Below are 19,964 nucleotides of genomic sequence, written 5' to 3' on the forward strand. Positions count from 1 at the left end.
GAGAGGAGTGACTTCCGTTTGCCGGGGTCGCTCCTCCTCCTTCCTTCGCTTCCCTCCTTCGGGATTGGCTCTTGGGACGGGGCCCCGCCTCCTCCGGCCCCGCCTCTCGCAGCCGCTTTTCCCGCCTCCGCCGGGCCGAGCGGCGGTCCCTCTGACAGTTGAGGATGGCTGGGGCGGAGGGGCCCGCGGGGCGACAGTCGGAACTGGAGCCCGTGGTGTCGTTGGTCGACGTTCTAGAGGAGGACGAGGAGCTGGAGAACGAGGCGTGCGCCGTACTGGGCGGCAGCGACTCCGAGAAGTGCTCCTACTCTCAGGTGGGCGCGCGGCCCGGGCCTCGGCTCCGCGGGCTCCCGCCGAACCCCGGTTGGCCGACCCGACTCTCCCTCCTCCCGGTGGAGGTGCGGGGCCGCCGATGGTCGGAGGCGCTCCCTTCCCAGGCCCAGCTGCCCTGAAACCTCCGCCTCCCGGGCCCTCCTTCTCAGCCTGTGACCCGCAGGGCTCCCCTCCTCCCTCGGTCTTCCCCGGTCCGGCCCCTTAGGATTCTCCGGGCTTTGGCCCTGGGGCGCCTACTCTTTCCTTCCTCTCCCGTCTCTCCTTGGTGCCTCGGCTGCTGTGACCTCTCGGATCCCGACATCTTTGTTCTTACTTTTCCCATCCCGAGAGTGTTTATTTAGGAACCTAGTGGGAGAGCCGATCCAGAGTTAAAGGAGAGAGCTCTGGATTTGAAAATCCGCCCCCCCCCCTCGGCTGGGCTCCTTGACGCCTAATCCCCTACAATTTAGTTGGACAAGTGCTGGCTCGTGGCTTTTTTAGGTGAGACGAAGCAAGTACAGAGTCTCTGCAGCCTCCCCCCTCCCGCCATGGGAATAGACCGGAACCACGACAGCAGGTGGCACTGGCAAAGGAGGGGAGGGGAGGGGGGGGACTCGCTTGAAGGGTAAATTTGGCATTTGGAAGACGTTATGAATCAGGACTTGAGGGGGTGCCTGGTAGTGTTGGGTGACTCACGTTGTATTTCTAGGTACAAAAATGGAGCAAGGTGGGTAGAAGGAAACTACACAGGATGAGAATTGGTAGGAAGAATAAGGTTATGGGAGGAGGGGGTGCGGCGTGGAACATTGGGGGATGCGGTGAGAGACCTGGGGCCATTATGTGGTGCGGCCTGAGTTCATAATACTAGTTGTCATTGTTGGCCCGTGGAGCTTACCCTGCACAGGGGTTAGGTGGTTGAATTAGCCTGGTATCTACAGATAGTCCCTGATGTTGGTGGGTATTTTAAAAACCTTTGGTCACCACTACAACAACTTCTTTTCCTGCTTTCCTTTGAAGGGGGGAAAGTGTGTATAAGCCCTTCTTGAAATGTAGTTAGCTTTATGAAACGGACTTCCTAAAAATTCTCCTTTTATTGTAGGAAAATACGTGAAAATTGCACAAATCCTGTCTCTGGCTTGGGGAAAAAAGTGAACACATGCATGTACCTACCCCCTCTAGATTAAGAACATCATGGGCATCCCAGAAGCTTCTCTGTCTCCCTCCTCTCTAGAGGAGGGTAACCATTGTCAAGACTTCTAAAAGTTTTGCCTGTTTTTTCTCCCAACTTTTGATTTTGAAAGATTTTAAATCTACAGATAAGTTGAAAGAATATACGAACAGTTTTGCACCTCTCACATGTATTCACTTTTTGCCACACTTGTTTTATCGCTCTTCTCTATATAATACATATATTTCCCCCTGAATCATTTGAAAATACACTGCAGACATCGGGGCATGCTAAATATTTCAGCATGCTTCTCCTGAAATCAAAAGGATTCTTTTAATGCATTGATTTCCTCTTTGGTGGAGTCACAAGTATGATATTGCTAACATAAACCTATACACATTCTCCTATATTTTCATGTCTTAAAATGTTGATGCAGGCCAGCTTATTCTTATTTTCAACTGGCTGGGAATTTTAAACTATCAATTTTAAGAAAAAAAAGATGAAAATAAGCACTAATATAGGACATACGTAATGATTTGAAACATGTGACAGTGTTTTGGCATTCTTGTGTAATTATTCTCTCTTTCCATTTTGGGGCTGTCTTTTAGGGCTCAGTAAAGAGACAAGCACTATATGCCTGTAGTACCTGCACCCCAGAGGGAGAAGAACCAGCAGGGATTTGCCTAGCTTGCAGTTATGAATGTCATGGAAGTCACAAACTATTTGAGCTATACACAAAAAGGTAAAGACAGTCAGAGATTGGTACTGAATGTCTTTTAAATGTTTTGATTCTTTCCCACCTGCACTTTTTTTCTTGTTTTTCCATATAAAGTAGTTGTGCACTGGTAAAATTTAATATAATCGTTTTCTATAACTGGAGAGAACAGTTTTTCCAGAGGGCCTTTTTAAATTTTATTTATTAAGATTTTATTCATTTATTCATGAGAGACACAGAGAGAGGCAGAGACATAGGCAGAGGGAGAAGCAGGCTCCCCATGGGGACCCCGATGCAGGAGTCCATCCCAGGACCCCAGGATCACACCCTGAGCCGAAGGCAGACACTCAACTGCTGAGCCCACCCAGGCATTCCTCCTCCAAAGGGCCTTTTAAAATATAATTATTGTACAAACTCAAAGTAGTCATCTTTCTCTGCCATTATTTTACTTTTGTGTATGTGTGTGATAATAAATATTTGTCTCTGCATGTTAATTTCCAGAATTATTAAATCTTTTATTGTTATGTGCTTGGAGAAGTTTCAAAGTGGATCCATGAACAGCAACCAAGGTCACTTTTTAGATCCTAGAAACGCATTGAAAGGGAAGGGGCTATGATAATGATTTAAAGAGTAACTCATTAGATTTAAAAGAAAAGTTTAAACTGGCTCTTCCTCATTTTTTTTTCCCAGAAACTTTCGTTGTGATTGTGGAAACAGCAAGTTTAAAAATTTGGAATGCAAATTATTTCCTGTAAGTAAGCACTGTAACTTAAAATGCATTGAAAATAGCTCAGGTTGATATTTGCCAGAGTGGATAAAAACCATACATTTCCGAAAAAAGAAGTTCTCATGCTTATTCTTTGCAAATAAGCAAGTCAGTATTAGACTGTATTCCATTTTTTATTTTGTTGGAAAACTAACCTATTCAGAGCCTACATTACAGATTGCAATTAATATGAAAGATTTTGGTAGGAATGTTCTTTAAAGTAACTCAGGCTTGATTATGTTGTCCCATGGTTTAAGGCTTTTAAAGCAAAGGGTATGACCTTAAATACAATTAATAAAAAAAACTTGAAAATAATGAACGTGAGCTAGATGGACACAGGATTTTTTTCACTGCTTTTTGGATAATAAAAACTATACTTATAGTAACATTTATGGAAGTAATAGAAATTAAGTAGAAAGTAAGGGATTTTATATTGTTTGGTCATAATTGCTATTTCCCTCCTTTGAAAGTTATTTTTGGACAATTTCCTTGCCTGCTTTTTACTTTCTAGTAATGTGGGAGCTTTGGCTATCAAAGCTGGGCATTAAGAAGTATTTAGAAATTCTAGGTCAATGTTAGTTTATATAGGCCAATCATTAATAATTATAATACATTTTTATGAGCATTTCATTATTGATATATTTGGTTTCCCTCAATTACTACAAAGAAGGTACAAAAGATTAATTGTATTGATTCTCTGTATCCTGGAAAAAGTATCCTTTTAATAGGAGTGAATTCTTTTTCTTTGAAAGTTAAAGACCAACTTTTGGGGAGGAAGATATTTAGTGCAGAAATTTATTGAATGCATTAACTTCATGCAACATGACATTTACAACATTTATGATATTATATTCATATTACTTGTATCTTACTGTATTATACTGATAATATATTATAAGTGTAATATGTCATATATATGATATTTATATGAAAGTAATTTATACTTTCATGATACTTGAAATTATAGTTAAAATTAGACCATATTATATATTGAAATTAATTTCTTTCAGGACAAAGCAAAGATAAATTCTGGCAATAAGTACAATGACAACTTTTTTGGATTATATTGCATTTGTAAGAGACCTTATCCTGATCCTGATGATGAGGTAAGAGACTGGGAGGTTAATTGGAGGTTAATACCTTCAGTTTGCACTCCTCGTCCTGTTGTCCAGTCTGGATCTCTGTAGCTGTTCAGAGGGGATTTGGGGGATTGTGAAAGGATTCTAGGTTTATCCTTTCTTGGGAGTCTGGGCTGGAGCTGTAACTGGTACAGATCTCAACTATTCTTCTCACTCTACAGCATGAGAATGAAATACCAGACAGGACTTTTTCAAGGCCAGCACTTTCTTCCTTCTTCTTTCTTGTCGCCTGCCTGCTCCACTCCCCCAAACACTGTCCAGAAAATGACCTTCAACTTCTTGCTTCCCTAAAAGAATAGAAATGTGGTTTACAGACTGGATCCTCTAAAAAATTTCAATATATACAAAATTTTTTAAAATTTTAAATTAAAAAGAAAATATACACAGAATTTTATAAAAAGTTTTTCTTCTTCCTCACTCCACCTTCTTATTTCCTCGGTATAACCACTGTTAACACTTTTTTGGGGTATATGTTTTTACCCTATTTCTGTGCGCACATAAGTGGATGTGTGTTTCAATTTGTAATTTTAACAAAAGCGAAAATTCGGTATATTCAGTTCTACAACTTGCTTTTCTCACTTATGTATATCATAGACATCTGTCCATGCAAAACAGCACAAATCCACCTTATTCTGATTGCAACCAGTATTCTTAATGCGACACGCTGTAAGTTAGTTACCTAAACGTCCTGTAGCAGACTGATGGTGTCTCATTTCTGTATTGTAAAGAAAGCTGCAGTGAACATCCTTATACAGTAATATGACTGAGCATCTTCCTGCCGATATTTATGGATACCTAGACATAAAACTGGTAAGACATAGGATATTTATATTTCAAATTGCAGTCATGTCTGTCAAAAGAGTTCAGTCACCAACAGTAGGTGATAGTGTATCTTTCCCCACATTCTTTGTCAGCCCTACATACTTGCAATCTTTTAAAATTTTGCCATCTTGATAGGTGAAGAGCAGTTATCTTTTAAAATTTTTCTCTCCCTGATCATAAGTGAGGTTATGGATCTTTCATGAGCTTATTGAACATTTGTAATTACCTATCTGAAATGTCCTTTCACATTCTTGGCCCATATTTTGACTGGCTTGGATTTTGTTTGTGTATTTACAGATTTGAAGGAGTGTTTTTATGCTTAGAGAAATTAACCTTCTGCCTTCTTCTTGCTTTCTAGTTGTCTTGGAACTGTAATTATTGAACCAAATTATATAGAGGAACAAGTTGAAGATACGCGTTTTTCCCCTTTGAGGAGTTATAATAGGGAAAAGACAGAACAGTGTTGGGATATTAATCCGTAGATGCGAAAGCCTGGGAATGAAAGGAAAACCAACCCAAAAACAGTCTATGCCCTTAGGAATCTCATATTCCTAGCATAATTTAATTACTTAATGATTTAACTAATTCAAGTGAGGGAAATTGCTGTCCATGTTATCAAAAGACTGTTAATAATATTCACTTTTCGGTTTCAGTGAAATGAAGGAGTTGACGAATATAGGGTTGCCACATTCTACATTGGTCAGTTCACCTTACCTTTCTGGGTCTTGGTTTACATATAAAATGAGAAGACATTACTTAAACAGTTTTGTAAGAGTTAGATGCCAAGTAACTGAAGTGAATGAGCTTTGATGGTTGTTTCCATAATTTTTTTTTTAAGATTTTATTTATTTATTCGTGAGAGATACAGAGAGAGAGGCAGAGACAGACAGAGGGAGAAGCAAGCTCCCTTCAGGGAGCCCAAGGTGGGACTCAATCCCAGGACCCCAGGATCACGACCTGAGCCAAAGGCAGACACTCAACCACTGAACCACCCAGCTGTCCCATGACGGTTGCTTCCAAAGTGCTCATCCCAATGTAACCCTTCTGCAACACCAGTTCCTGTAAAGTGAGCTTTTTTGGCCTTGTGACCTGCTCTTTCTCCCTGTCTTCTTGACTGTTGGCATGTGGATAGCAGTTTCACAGAATCAGTAGACAATTATTTAATATCTAGTTCTACTCTTGGGCAGATTTACTTGCATCCCAGAATTCATTGTATGTACTCCTTAACATACAAACTGCTTTTCCATGTTAGATTCCGGATGAGATGATCCAGTGTGTAGTCTGTGAAGACTGGTTTCATGGAAGGGTAAGGAAAGCTTTTACTTTTTAAGGCTATTGTCTTCATAGAAAGAGAAAAGTTCTTTTCTTTATGAATTGTGCTATATTTTACATTATAATTACTCTTCTAAAAATAAACTATGAAGATATGATCAGTGTTCTATTGCAATATTTGTTTATTAATTAATGAGCATTTTGGACACTTGGAGACCACAAGAAAAATACTCAGTTTTTTGTATTCACAGCATCTTGGTGCCACTCCTCCCGAGAGTGGGGATTTCCAGGAGATGGTATGCCAGGCTTGTATGAAGCGCTGCTCCTTCTTGTGGGCTTATGCTGCACAATTGGCAGGTAGGTGTCTCTATGGCATTGGTGTGCCACAGACTTGTGCTTGTGAAATTCCTACATTCAGTCCAGAATTTTTAGCCACTGTTTTTTTTTTTTTAATTTAAATTCAGTTAATTTACATATAGTGTCTTATTCATGTCAAAGGGTAGTGATTCATCAGTCTTATATAACACCCAGTGCTCATCACATCATGTGCCCTCCTTAATGCCCATCCTCCCCTCCAACAACCCTCGGTTTGTTTCCTATAATGGAGAGTCTTTTATGGGGCCTAAGTGGCTCAGTTGGTTAAGCAACTTCCTTTGGCTCAAGTTATGATGTCAGAGTCCTGGGATCGAGCCCCATGTCAGGCTCTCCACTCAGTCGGAGTCTCCCACTCCCTCTGTGCTCTGGTTCTCAAATAAATAAAATTTAAAAAAAAAGTCTTTTAGCAACTTTTTTTTTTTTTTTTAAGATTGATTGATTGATTTGAGAGAGCACGAGCAGTGGGAGGGCAGAGAGAGAAGCAGACTCCAACACAGGGCTTTGTCCCAGGACACTGAGATCACAACGTGAGCCGAAGGCAGATTCCCAGGCACCCCTTAGCAACTGTTTTTATTTTTTTATTTTAATTTTTTTTAGCAACTGTTTTTAATAGGACTCTGAGGTATAGAAAAAGTGTAAGATACACCACAAAGTGCTTCTAGATTGCTTGGGAAACTACCAAGAACAAATTTGTACTTAAGTAGCATGATAACAGAGGCTGGAGGAGACCAGAATTAGGGAAAAATGGAGGAGGCAGTTTTTGAATGGGACTTTGAAAGATAAATAGAACCAAAAGAAATGGTTCTTAAATGTAAGACATGTTATTGGTTGGGAAGGGTGGAGTAAAGTTTGTTATGTAGTGTTTTATTATACACTAAGGAATTGGCCCCAAACAACTAACTAATCAGCAATGAATGATCTTGAGGCAGTAAATAATTTAATTCAAATGCATTACTTAATTTATTTTTAGAGTGGCAGTTACTCATAGTATCTGCTGCTCTGCCCTCATGTCTTGCCCTTCTCACCTTTAAGGGAACATTTACCATATGAACTACAAACAACATAGCCATGCCTAAAATCTCACCCTACTCTTTGGTTGTGTCTCAAAATTCTTAAATTCATCGCACCTTCTTTCTGTTCATACTCTTTTCCATTACATCTCCCACTTTCCACTAGACCTGTATCTATTTCTTACTCATTGGGTTTTTTTTGATGGATCCTCCCCATCTCCCATCTCTTCGTTTACTTCCCTATCAACAGATGACCTAGTGTTCTGTTGAATTGAAATACCAATTGGAATAGCTCCCTTATCATTCTTCTTCTCTTTTTTAAAGATTTATTTATTTGTTTATTAGAGAGAGAGAGAAGGAGAGAGAGAGAGACAGAATGTGCCAGTGTGGGGAGGGACAGAGGGAGAGAATCCCAAGCAGACTCCCCTGCTGTGCACAGAGCCTGACTAGGGCTTCAGGACCCTGAGATCATGATCTGAACCGAAACCAAGAGTCAGAAGCTTAACCTGCTGAGCCACTCAGGTGCCTTTCTTGTCTTTTTGACAGTATTTCTGCCTCTATATCCATCCATTTTTATTTCTTGCTCTCATAGAGAAGCTGGTTGTTTTTCAAAACTACCCTACCACCTGTGTTTGCAGTTAAACTTCTCCCTGCTTCTTGCTTCTTGAGATACCCCACCTCCTTTTACCATCTGCAATGTTTTTTTTTCCTTTACATATAAAGTGCTTAAGTATTGATTGACATTTTGATTGATTGATTATTTATTTATTTATTTATTTTATGATAGTCACACACAGAGAGAGAAAGAGAGAGAGAGAGGCAGAGACACAGGCAGAGGGAGAAGCAGGCTCCATGCACCGGGAGCCCAATGTGGGATTCGATTCTGGGTCTCCAGGATCACGCCCTGGGCCAAAGGCAGGCGCCAAACTGCTGCGCCACCCAGGGATCCCTGATTTTTTTTTAAGATTTATTTATTCATGAGAGACAGGGAGAGAGGCAGAGACATAGGCAGAGGGAGAAGCAGGCTCCTCAGAGGAAGCCCAATATGGGACTCCATCCTGGGACCCCGGGATCACAACACCTGAGCCAAAGAAAGACGCTCAACCACTGAGCCACCCAGGCGCCCCATATTCTGAAATATTTTTCAATCAGACTAAGTGATTTCACTGTTTAATAAATAGGTCTGTGGATATGTATGTTTCTTTTCATTGAACCCACAGTAACCAAAGTATCTGCAGAGGATGATGGGTTGGTGCTGAATGTTGATGGAATAGGTGATCAGGAAGTCCTCAAACCTGAAAATGGAGATCATCAAGATAGTACCCTCAAAGAGGATGTTCCAGAACATGGAAAGGATGCTGTCAAGGAAGTTAAAGCAGAACAGACTAGTGAACCCTGTACCAGCTCTAGTTCTGAATCTGATCTCCAGGTAACCAATGAAATAAGAGCCACAAAAGAAATAAAGCTTTAAGCAAAATTAATTCTGTAAGCTCTATAGCTTTGGATTTCAACTGTACCCTTTGTCTCAAGAAATTCCTCTCTACAATCTAAGCTAAGAAAACTGTTAAACTGTAAAAAAACATACTTCAAAACTTAATTTTATTTCAGACAGCATTTAAGAATCAACATCTCAACATGGAATCACAGTCTAGCTGCAAACTTCAGGAGCTTAATGCTAAGCAGTTTATAAAGAAAGACACTGCCACCTATTGGCCCGTGAACTGGCGTAGCAAGTTATGTACCTGCAAAGACTGCATGGTGAGTACCTCATCAGGGTCAATGTCACTGTGTTTATTATGGACCGATGCCTCAAATAAGGCCATCTGAAAAATATATTTATGAAAGTGATGCTAGGACTATTGAGAACAGTGAGATATTTTATTATTTTGTTTATTTATTTATTTTTAAAGATTTATTTATTTATGATAGACATAGAGAGAGAGAGAGAGAGAGGCAGGCTCCATGCCGGGAGCCTGACATGGGACTCGATCCCGGGACTCCAGGATCATGCCCTGGGCCAAAGGCAGGCGCTAAACCGCTGAGCCATCCAGGGATCCCGAGATATATTATATTAAGCAAATTTATGGAATGCTACTGGCAATCGCTTGTGGAAGTAATTAAGACTCATACGGTACTTTTTATTTACTTATCTTCATTTTAGTGGAAAATAGAAATTATCATTTTTATATCATAGAATTTACTTGGAAATAAAAATTGGGGGAAACCTGGGTGGCTCAGTGGTTGAGCATTTGCCTTTGGCCCAGGGCGTGATCCCGGGATCGAGTCCTACACCAGGCTCCTTGCAGGGAACCTGCTTCTCCCTCTGCCTGTGTCTCTGACTCTCTCTCTCTCTGTGTCCCTCATGAATAAATAAATAAAATAAAATTTTAAAAAGAAATGAAAATTGGCTGAAAGTTACAGTAAGTCAGTGGTTTTTAAGTAAAGATCTCTTAGACTATACAACACCTACTGGGAAGTTGAGGAGATTTCTAGAAGAGATTTGGGCAAAAAGAAGAAATCACTCCAATTCTGTACTAAGGTTCAGGTTTTCTGGAAGTTCATCTAAAAACATTAAATGACTTTTTAGTGATTCTCATGAAGTTGACCTCCCAAGAATGACATACAGTTCTAATGGGAAACTGGTTTTATTTTTTGAAGAAAATGTATGGCGAGCTAGATGTCCTGTTCCTGACAGATGAACATGACACAGTTCTGGCTTATGAAAACAAGGGCAAGGTCGACCAAGCAGCTGACAGGAGAGACCCTTTAATGGACACCCTTAACAGCATGGACAGAGTCCAGCAAGTGGAACTTATTTGTGGTAAATGCTGTTTGAACCAAAATTCATGAAGTACATAGTTTCCTTCACTCTTAAAATATGTATAAGGAGGACCACTAATACCTGTCATTTTTGTTTAATACAAAATTTAAAATCGGAAATGCAGAGTAGGCCTCAATTACACTTGCCTAATTGTAGTGTTGCTGGGTATTTAGCTGTTGTCAGCACTGAGTCCGAGTTCTGTACTAGGATAATTATTACATGCTTGAGAAACCTTAACATATGCTGTTTTGATTCATAGTAGATGTACAAGTAAAGAATAATAAGAAAATCAGTGTCTTTTCCATCCATTGAAATAGTTTTCACTGAACATTACAGGTCCTCTTTTCTGACGGTCCCTCAGGCTGCTCCAGGGAACCGCCAGAGGGGAAAAGCATCCCTAAGCCCTTCATTGCAGGCGTTTGCATATTTCCCCCAGCATACCCGACATATTTTAGTAATTTCCATCCCAGACAGATTTTAGTAATTTCCATCCCAGCCGGTCTCTACTTGGATGCCAACACCTCTGTGGCATTGATCATTTCTGTCTTTTATTTTTAACAATTTAATTTCCTTTGCCTGTATTAGACTAAAAGCTTTTCAAGGATGGAGGCTGCATCTGAAAGATTTTGTAGCCCTCAGGGTGCCTCATACATAATAGAAACTATTAAGTGAGTGAATGAGTTTTAAATTTAGTATTTGACAAGTTCAGGATTATTTCAACTATTAGAATTCCAGAGAGATAGGGGAGCCTGCTTCTCCCTTTCCCTCTGCCTGCCGCTCCCCCTGCTTGTGCTGTGTGTCAAATAAATACAATCTTTAAAAAAAAAAAAAATTTTCTTAGCTAATCTTTTTGGACCTGAGGATTTTTTTTTTCCTAAGAAGTAGAGTTCTAGATATCAAAGTGAAAGAACTTGGGAGAAATTAGGAGCAAGTTTCTATGCATGTTTCACTTAGAAAAAAATTTAAGGTATTAACAATACTCAAATGTTAGTGGGAAAGTACTTTGTTTTTTGTTTGTTTTGTTTTTTAGTACTTTGTTTCTAAAAGCAAATGACTTGCCTAAAGTCTACTCCCTTTTTTGTTGTTTTGATTTAGAATACAATGACTTGAAGACTGAACTCAAAGACTATCTCAAGAGATTTGCTGATGAAGGCACGGTATGTTAAGTTAAAGAACTTTAATCATATCCCTATATGTTTTAAATAAACTGTTTATTTTCTCGGATGAAGAAATGACGGTCCATCTTAAACTGGATGCTCAGGAGGTGAATGCGGGCAGAGCTAAAGGAAATCAGTGAGAGGTGGTGAAGGAATGGCCTGGCCACGCTGAAAGACCAGAGGGAAGGAGGGGTGAAAGGGCCACACGGGTCTGGAGAGAGTACATGTAGCTGAAGAGAAGGCCATCAGCCATCCTGACTCGGCCTATCCTAACCTTCAGGCAGAGATCCTTGGATGAAGAAGGAAAAATGACCAGGCAGGGAAAAGTTAATGCCAGACCCCTTTTTTGGATTATAGATTCTATAGTTGAGAATAAAAGAATTTCAAAACTGGGACTAAAACTTTTTTCTTGCTAGTAAGAGGATCTATACACTTTTAAGGGTGACACTGATTCTAAGATGTGTATATTTAAAATAGTGTTTCAGAGGTGCCTCGGTGACTCGGTTGGGCGTCTGCTTTCAGCTCAGGTCATGATCCCAGGGTCCTGGATCAAGCCCTGCATCCAGCTCCCTACTCAGTGAGGAGTCTCCTTCTCCCTCTCCCTGCTCATGTTCTCTCTTGCTCAAATAAACAAAATCTTTAAAAATTAAATTAAATAGTCTCCCTGAGGAGTTTACAGATACCTCCTGGCTCTTTACTATTCATACACTGGTGACAAAAAATTTTCTTTCTCTTTTGTTTTTTTTTAGATTTTATTTATTTATTCATGAGAGACACAGATACATAGGCAGAGGAAGAAACAGGCTCCCTGAGGAGGCAGGGGGACCCGAAGTGGGACTTGATCCCAGCACCCCAGGATCATGACCTGGGCCAAAGGCAGATGTTCAACCACTTAGCCACCCAGGCATCCCAACAAAAAGTGTTTCTGAAATACTTTTCTATCTTCCAAAGGCAGATATTAAACAAAATTTAACTTTTCTTTTCTTGGCCTAAAAGTATCCTTATAGTTGGTTTGCTCTCTGTGTTTAGACACAACTTAAGTCAGGCATGGGCCTAACAGCTGCTGAGGAAGTGTGCTGATACTTGCTGTCTTGGAAGGAGACTTGGCCAGCTCGCTTGAGGCCACTTTCTCCTTGCTCATAAATGTGGCAAGAACTTGGAGCTGCCTGGATGTCTGGACAGGGTCACAGCCCTGCCTTTCTGCAAAATGAGTTGTAAAGTCAGAAGTTTCCTAGTTGGTGTTCTCATGTTTTAGGGAATGCTCTTCACGGACCCTATGAACATCATCCTGCCTCTCAGCAGTTCTTAAACTACAGTTATTGCTGTTCCTCTGGTTAATGTAGACTCATGTTTCTCTTTTGCTAGAACTGAGAACATTCATGGGGTTCCTGGATGGCCTAGTCAGTTAAACATTTGATTCTTGATCTCAGGTCAGGTCCTAATATCTGGGTTGTGAGTTCAGGCCCCATATTGGGCTCCACACCAGGTGTGGAGCCTACTTTAAAAAAAAAAAAAAGGAACTAAGAATGTTCACAGGTGTAACTATTTTAACGTTGGCACTATTTTTTTATATTGTAGTTGACATACAATGTTACATTTATTTCAGATGTTTATTAACCTCTGCACTATTAATAGAAATTTGAGGTCTTTCACATGTGCCAAAATATTTTTTTTTTATTGTTTGTTCCATGACATTACTAACTAGATCTTTACAAAAACAAATAAGAGCTTTCAGCTACAATCAAGTTAATCTGCTTTGGTTGTATTTGTCCACATAAGATAAAAAGTTCTAGATGTTCTCAGATGATGGACTGCCTTTTATTTTCTGTTTGTGTTTGACTATAAAAGAACACTTAGAAACTACACAATTTCTTTTTTTTTTTTTTTAATATTTTATTTACTTATTCATGAAAGACACAGAGAGAGAGAGAGACAGAGACAGAGAGAGAGAAGCAGGCTCCATGCCAGGAGCCCGATGTGGGACTTGATCCCAGGACTCCAGGATCATGCCCTGGGCCAAAGGCAGGCATTCAACCACTGAGCCACCTAGGCATCCCAAAACTACACAATTTCTGAGACAAACCAAGAAAATGATTTATCATTGTTTATTCTTTAACATTTCTACTGTGCATGTTGGCTATGACCATTTGAGAGTCTAGAAGCTAAAAATTGCACCCTCTAATTTGCTTGCTCCCCTCTCCCAATATCCTTGTAGGTAAAATTCTTTTTTTTTTTTTTAATGCCTTTCAGTGTTTAGTGTTGGTAATGCAGCATAGGGTAGATCCTTTGAGTTGGAATTTCTACATGTCCTGTATATTAGCATTTTTATAAGTGAATTCCCAAGCCATTTAGCAAATGTATTAGAGCTTTGAGCTTCCGTGTCTCGAGTGGATTAGCTACCTAGATCTTGAATCAGGGGTTCTGATTCCTCACTAGTTGACCAGCTGTCTCACTCTTGGTGCTTGCAAAACTGGTGTATCAGTTACTAGTCTGTGTCGTTCTTCCATTTAGAGGATTAATAAGTATCCTGTCATCCCAAGGAAGTTATCCAAGTAGGCATGGCTGTTTGTGTACTTTAGCCACACTTACCTTTGGGGAGTGAGAAGGAGAGTTTCAGTTAATACACAAGTATTTATCTACTTTCTTACCTTTCCCCCCTCTCTCCCTCTTGCTCACCTGTATTCCCTGGGCTTTCTTTTCCTCTTTTTCTTTCCCTCCCTCTACCTGCCCCACCTTCGTTCCTTCATAACAGTAAGAATGTGTTACCTTTGTACTTAAAAAGTAAATGAACAACCTGTCTCTTTTGATGGACTTCAGGCAACAGGTAGGTCCCATCAGCTGGCTAGACACTCTTGTGAGCAGAGACTCCTTCCAGGGTGTCCCACTTCTTCATCCATATTACCCCACTTACTTTATTTTCTCATTTCTAGTATCTTATTTTGCTAATATCATAAACACCTTTGTATGATGTCCTAATAATCCTTTTTCCAAGGAAATGGAAGATAAATTTCTCTTTGCATAAAATGGATATTCTATTTCCTAAGAGTAACACTTCTTTATTTTTGGCCAGTTACTCTTTTTATGTAGCAAACATTTCTAATTTTGGACTCATGAAGAGGGCGACATTTTTGGTTCCTTTTTTCCAGTAAAGGAGAAAACACAAATCTCAAAGCAAAACAGACTTTGTTTTCTGTGGGCACTCACACGGAGCTGAAGGATCTTCCCAAGAGACAGCTGTGGTCACGAGAGAGGGCGCTGGTCTTGAGAGACCTTCAGGGTGCTCGGTTATATGCTGACTTTGCCACTTTCTCTTCAGCCAAAGGACTTACTATGGGCCAGGCCATGTTTTACAGGCATTAAATCTGATCTGATCTCTCAACAACCCTGTTAGTCAGATAGGTGCTGCTTTTACCTCATTTCATGTGAAGGGGCCAGAGTGGGTGATGGCACCCGTGCTCAGCCCTGCTCTCCTCTTCCTCTTTACTGTGTGACTCTGACCAGGCCTGCGTCTGTGCACCTGGAGAGGCTCTCTATAAGATGGAGACAGTATAATCACAGATTAAAATAATTTTTTGTGTGTGGAAAGGACATTTATTTATCAAATTGTAAATCAGAAGGGGTAGGCAGGGTATAATAGGAGGAGCTGAGTGGTCACGTGTTAGGCATCTGTTCCTTCTCTCTGTCCTCCTGGGCCTGGATCCTGAGCTCCTCAGCTCAGGCCACCTTGGACCACAGGTAGGAGCCACCCACAGATACATCATTCGCTTTGAATAGGTGTTCATAGTTCTTCTGGATCTCCTTGGGGCTCAGCTTGGAGACTTGGGGACTCTGCTGGGCCTCCTGGAGGCTGAGGCTGGACACGTTGGAGGTAGCCACAGATTGGTGTCAAGCCCATCCTGGCTGCAAACTCCTGCCACAGGGCTCCATGCAAAGGCCGCGCCTACCACTGCACCCCCATCACGATGATCTGGGCCAGGTGTTTGGCCCTGGTGGCTGCTCTACCTCAGCATCACAGGCTCCGGCCTTCTGGCCCCGTGGCCCCAGCTCAAGGGTGGCCGGTGTGTCCAAGGTCAAGGGAGAGATCACATTAAAATAATTCATATCCGCAGTATTGTTCACCTTGTCTGTGACTATTATGACCAGTTATTGCCAACCTGTAATGCGTGCCCCTTTCCTAATCTGTGCTTCCCATCAACAGGTTGTTAAGAGAGAGGACATCCAGCAGTTCTTTGAAGAATTTCAGTCGAAAAAGAGAAGAAGAGTGGATGGGATGCAGTACTATTGTAGCTAGAGTGGGGGTTGGCGCCTTCTCAGCGCGGCCAACTCGAAGGCCATTTACTGTGCCAGGAATAAAAGAGGCGTATCTCACATCTGGTCCTGTTCCAGCCTCTCCCTAAAGAGGCCTCCCCTCCGACCTTGAGCTTCCTTTTCTCCCCAGTTCCAGTTAGCCACACGGTGTATGCCGATCTGACAACCAGCACCCTGACTCCGCCAAACACGGCTCATTCCTCAGACTGCAGGCCCGCCACCCGACTACCAAATAACCCCCAGGTTATTTGCTTAGAAGTTTGAAGAAGTTTGATTGGGTTTTGAGAAAGTAAACTAGTTTCTTTTCTAACGACTGGTTCTTTAACTCCTGACGTGTCCGCCCTGCCACAGAGCTGTTGTCTCCGGGACCTGCTGTGCGGGGCAGGCGGGGCACCCTTCCCGTCCGCAGAACCCTGCCCGGTGCCTTGGGTTGGAGCCTCCTCGGGCCTGGTCTGCCTCCTCCCACACCCCTGCTCTCTCGAGTGTGGTCACAGTGGGAGGCATCTCGAAACTTGCTTCTCCTGGGCCCAGCCTCCAGGAGAGCCCAGGCTGAGGGTTTTCTGGGCTGGTTGCCTGTCACAGGCAGGGAGGTTGGCCCATGGTAGGATCGAGGAAACCAACCTTTGTTACAATTTTTACTAATAAATTCAAAGTGAAATTTTCCTTCACAGTTCTCCTGGCACTAGAACATTAGGATTTCAGTACTGTAGTGCTCGCAGGGCTTCCTGGAGAAAATTCGCCCGTGTGCTAGTCCCTCATCTGCTGCTTAGAAAACAGACCGGGTACTACCCTGTGAAATCTTGGTGGTTTACGAAGTCCTCTGGATTTCTTTCTATTATCAGGGATATTCATAAGCGTATAGTAAAAACGGACCTATTTTGATATTGTTCTGTTATGAAAATGTTATTAGAACCCCAGTAAATTATTATTTTTCCCTTTAAATCTGTGTTGAAGAAAAAAGATCCTGGTTTAGCTTGTAGCGAGCAGGGCGGTGAGTGCCCTGTTCCGGAAGAGGCAGACTTGCGTAAGAGATTCCAAACTAGACCCCAGCTGCACAAATGATGAGCTTTATGTAAATAAATGTTCGTGTCCACAGCTGGTTCTCTAATGACCATGAAATCTGCTTTTGAAGAACCTTGTGGAATGTTGTATAAAACCCCATGTTTGAGGGGAAGTCTCCTTTCAGTTGGTAGGAAATCTCTCTATGGCCCTCAGTCTATGTGGACAACAGCTTTGCTAAACACAGCCCTCAGTTGCCCTCTGTGTGGAGCAACACGGTCTCTTGTGACAATAGATGACAAGCCTTCAGGTATGTGGCCCTAAGTACTGGAGGCATTGAGGCCATAAAGTGTACATTAATTTTCCTTCATGTGTCCAGTTGCAAATACCAATCCCTGGATGAGATGAATTTGGCCTAGAGAACCTCAAAGAAAATGGTCCAACCCCCAGTTTTCTGCATCAAGCCTCCTAATTCCAGATCCCCTTGTGTGATGTGTAGAGCTGGAAGGTCTTGTGGCCCAGGAGATGCTGGTGTGCCCTGAGCTGGCCGTGTAGACCCGTGAAGTTGCCAAGCTGAGGGCATCTGGGAGATCGTGAACAGTCAGCCCCAGCTTGGGAACTCCTTTCCAAGCCTGAGGAATTCCGCGGGCCCTCTGCAGGGTTGTGCCAGCACACAGCCATGGCTTGTAACTTACCGTCTTCACAGACATTTGCTCTAACTGCCATGAAGTTCCTGGCACCTGTGACAGGTCGGGGCCAAGTCTCAGAGGCCACGCGTTACTGCACAGCCCAACGTACGCATCACCCAGTGCAGAAGGGCTCTTTTAGAAAGGTACTGATCCTTCTTTTACATTAACCAGAAAACCTCTTTTTTTTTTTCTTACCTATGTTCACAACTAGTTTTCTTATTGACCATAACGGACGGTCTCTTCTTGTAGAGACTGATTCTGGCCAACATGTGGCAGTTGAGATAAATGCATGTTTTATGCAAAACAAGAATACGATAGTTGCTTTTAAGGAATTCTGGCATTGTATGTGCATTTTTGTAGAATTGTTACTGGACTTACATACTTTAATCAGGTTTCTGTAAAATTTAAATAAAGCCAGTTCAACAAAATAGCAGCCTTACAGGTTGTTTGTATTCAATCTTGAAATGTGCGCAGCCTCCCTCTGCAGGTTATAAGAAAAAATGAATGTAACGTGAGTGTCATAGCAGCCGTTCCCGCCCTGGGGTCCTGCTCAGGCAGGGACTTCTCTCCTGCTGTTCTAGGAGACGTGGCCCGATCTGAGGTCCGGCCGCAGGCTTCCTGGACTGCCCGGGCTTTACAACCTCCTTATTTCAAAAGCAAACATGAAAACAACCCAGAAAGCCAATGTAGAGGCCCATGTTTGGCCTCTCCCCTGCTCTTGCTTCCATGGGAATTCTTCAGACCGGTGTGGTCATCACCATGGTGAGCCGAGCGCAGCTAAAGTGCTGTCTCCAGTCCTGAAGCTGCCACATGTCTGAAGACGCAGGATTATATAATCCTCAATGCCAGCAAAGCTGCAGTTCTCCTGCTCCCAGACCAAAGGACCCTAGTGGGGCGGGAGGAAATTGAGAGCAATCCAAGTACCGCAGGACCTTGGTGGTGACCTTGGTCAGCTCCCCAGTGAAGAGGAGTGTGGTCTGGGGAACGTGGGAAGTACAGCAAACCAGCCCGGTTCCCAGAGGCCGGCAAGACTGTCTCCCAGTCAGGTCACCTTGAAGTGGCTGCTGGATGCAAGCCTTGGTCTGAGGAGGCATCTGGCATCTGGCACTGGGCCAAAGCCAGATGGACCTCACTTGCCCCCTGCCAAACCACGGGGTGTTAGATGTGTGTCCTCCGCTTACAATCCCAGGATCACTCAGTTGGAAGGGACCTGAGAAGTGCCCCAGTCTCACCTTCTGTCAGGACAGGAGGCCCTCATTCACGGATGTACCTCATAGGCGACCTGTGCTGCTCGTTGCCACTGGGTCCCAAGGTCTCCCATGCTTTGGGTGGCAGTGGCCCAAGGTGGCCTGGCAGTGGCCAGGTGGTCTCTGGCCTGCCACGCCTGCCACATGATCTGAGGGGCATTGACCACAGCGCTCTCAGCTGCTGGCATCTATCGTGTGGGCACTGCAGGGGGTCAACACCATGGAAGGCGAAGAGAAAGATTCGGTGATTTAGACATCGAGCCGCTGGGCTAAGCCTTTCCCAAGGCTTGTGCAACCAGCAGACCTTTCTACGTTCGCTTGTAGTGTCAGAGTGCTCACGGCCTCACATGGCACTCCTCCTCTTTCTCCCAGTCCTTGATGTATCTTCCTGGACAGAAAGGCTAGCTGCTGCTTCTGGACTTTTCCACTGGCTTCCCATCCAAATCTTTGGTGTTCCCCCAGGGATTGCTCTGGCTGGAGTTGGGAGAGCTGTTCCTGGCACTCTCGGGCACCTGTGCTGGTGGCTCCGCCCTGATTCCCCCAGCTGGAGACTCCCCCTTGGGTTTCCCCTCAGCCATCTTTCCTCCTGTAAGGGCTCCTGTGGCTCCTGCTCCCCCACTCGCATCTCAGTCCCCTGGCTTCCCTCTCTTGCCTCTGCCTCAGGCCTGAAGCCTCCTCAATACAGCTCACCTGTAATTAGATTGAAAAGTTTTACCACTGTGTTAGGGTTCTCTGGAGAAATCTATCCTATGGGGTCTCTAGGTATGTATGTCTACATATGTGTGTGCATGTATTTATCTATATGAGATATATTATCCTATATATATCACAAGAAACTGGCTCACACAGGCTGAGAAGTCCCGCGATTTGCTGTCAGCTGCAGGCCCAGGAAAGCTGGTGTAGTTCCAGTCCAAGCCTTAAAACCCAGGAACCAAGGGGAGAGCTCATGGACTCTCCCAGTTCAGGAGAAGATCAGTGTTCCAGCTCCGTCAGACCAAGAGGACATTTTTTTCCTTCCTCCGCCCTTTTGTTCATATATATATATACACGAGAGAGAGAGAGAGAGAGAGAGAGAGAGAGTCAGACACACAGGCAGAGGGAGAAGCAGGCTCCATGCCAGGAGCTCGATGCAGGACTTGATCCCGGAACTCCAGGACTATGCCC

The 19,964-nt window shown here is 42.9% G+C and overlaps 1 protein-coding gene, 1 long non-coding RNA gene and 1 pseudogene across 2 annotated transcripts; 1 reads left to right on the forward strand and 2 right to left on the reverse strand.

Moving 5' to 3' along the window:
• On the forward strand, positions 1–17,981 carry UBR7 (ubiquitin protein ligase E3 component n-recognin 7). Its single transcript, XM_077910384.1, has 11 exons — positions 1–314; positions 2,089–2,222; positions 2,886–2,946; positions 3,972–4,067; positions 6,175–6,228; positions 6,446–6,551; positions 8,800–9,008; positions 9,188–9,337; positions 10,238–10,400; positions 11,496–11,557; positions 15,756–17,981. Exons 1-11 carry the CDS (start codon positions 165–167, stop codon positions 15,846–15,848), a joined length of 1,278 nt encoding a protein of 425 aa, XP_077766510.1. The 5' UTR covers positions 1–164; the 3' UTR covers positions 15,849–17,981.
• On the reverse strand, positions 647–1,084 carry LOC144321058 (uncharacterized). The gene is made up of 2 exons (XR_013386763.1): positions 1,009–1,084; positions 647–678 (listed from the first exon to the last, which is right to left on the reverse strand). It is a non-coding gene; the product is annotated as an uncharacterized LOC144321058 (long non-coding RNA).
• LOC144321305 (mitochondrial import inner membrane translocase subunit TIM16 pseudogene) lies at positions 14,296–15,554 on the reverse strand (annotated as a pseudogene).
• Positions 17,982–19,964: the final 1,983 nt, after the last annotated feature.

This window comes from Canis aureus, chromosome 9 (genome assembly GCF_053574225.1).
Source record: "Canis aureus isolate CA01 chromosome 9, VMU_Caureus_v.1.0, whole genome shotgun sequence".
Classification (NCBI taxonomy): domain Eukaryota; kingdom Metazoa; phylum Chordata; class Mammalia; order Carnivora; family Canidae; genus Canis; species Canis aureus.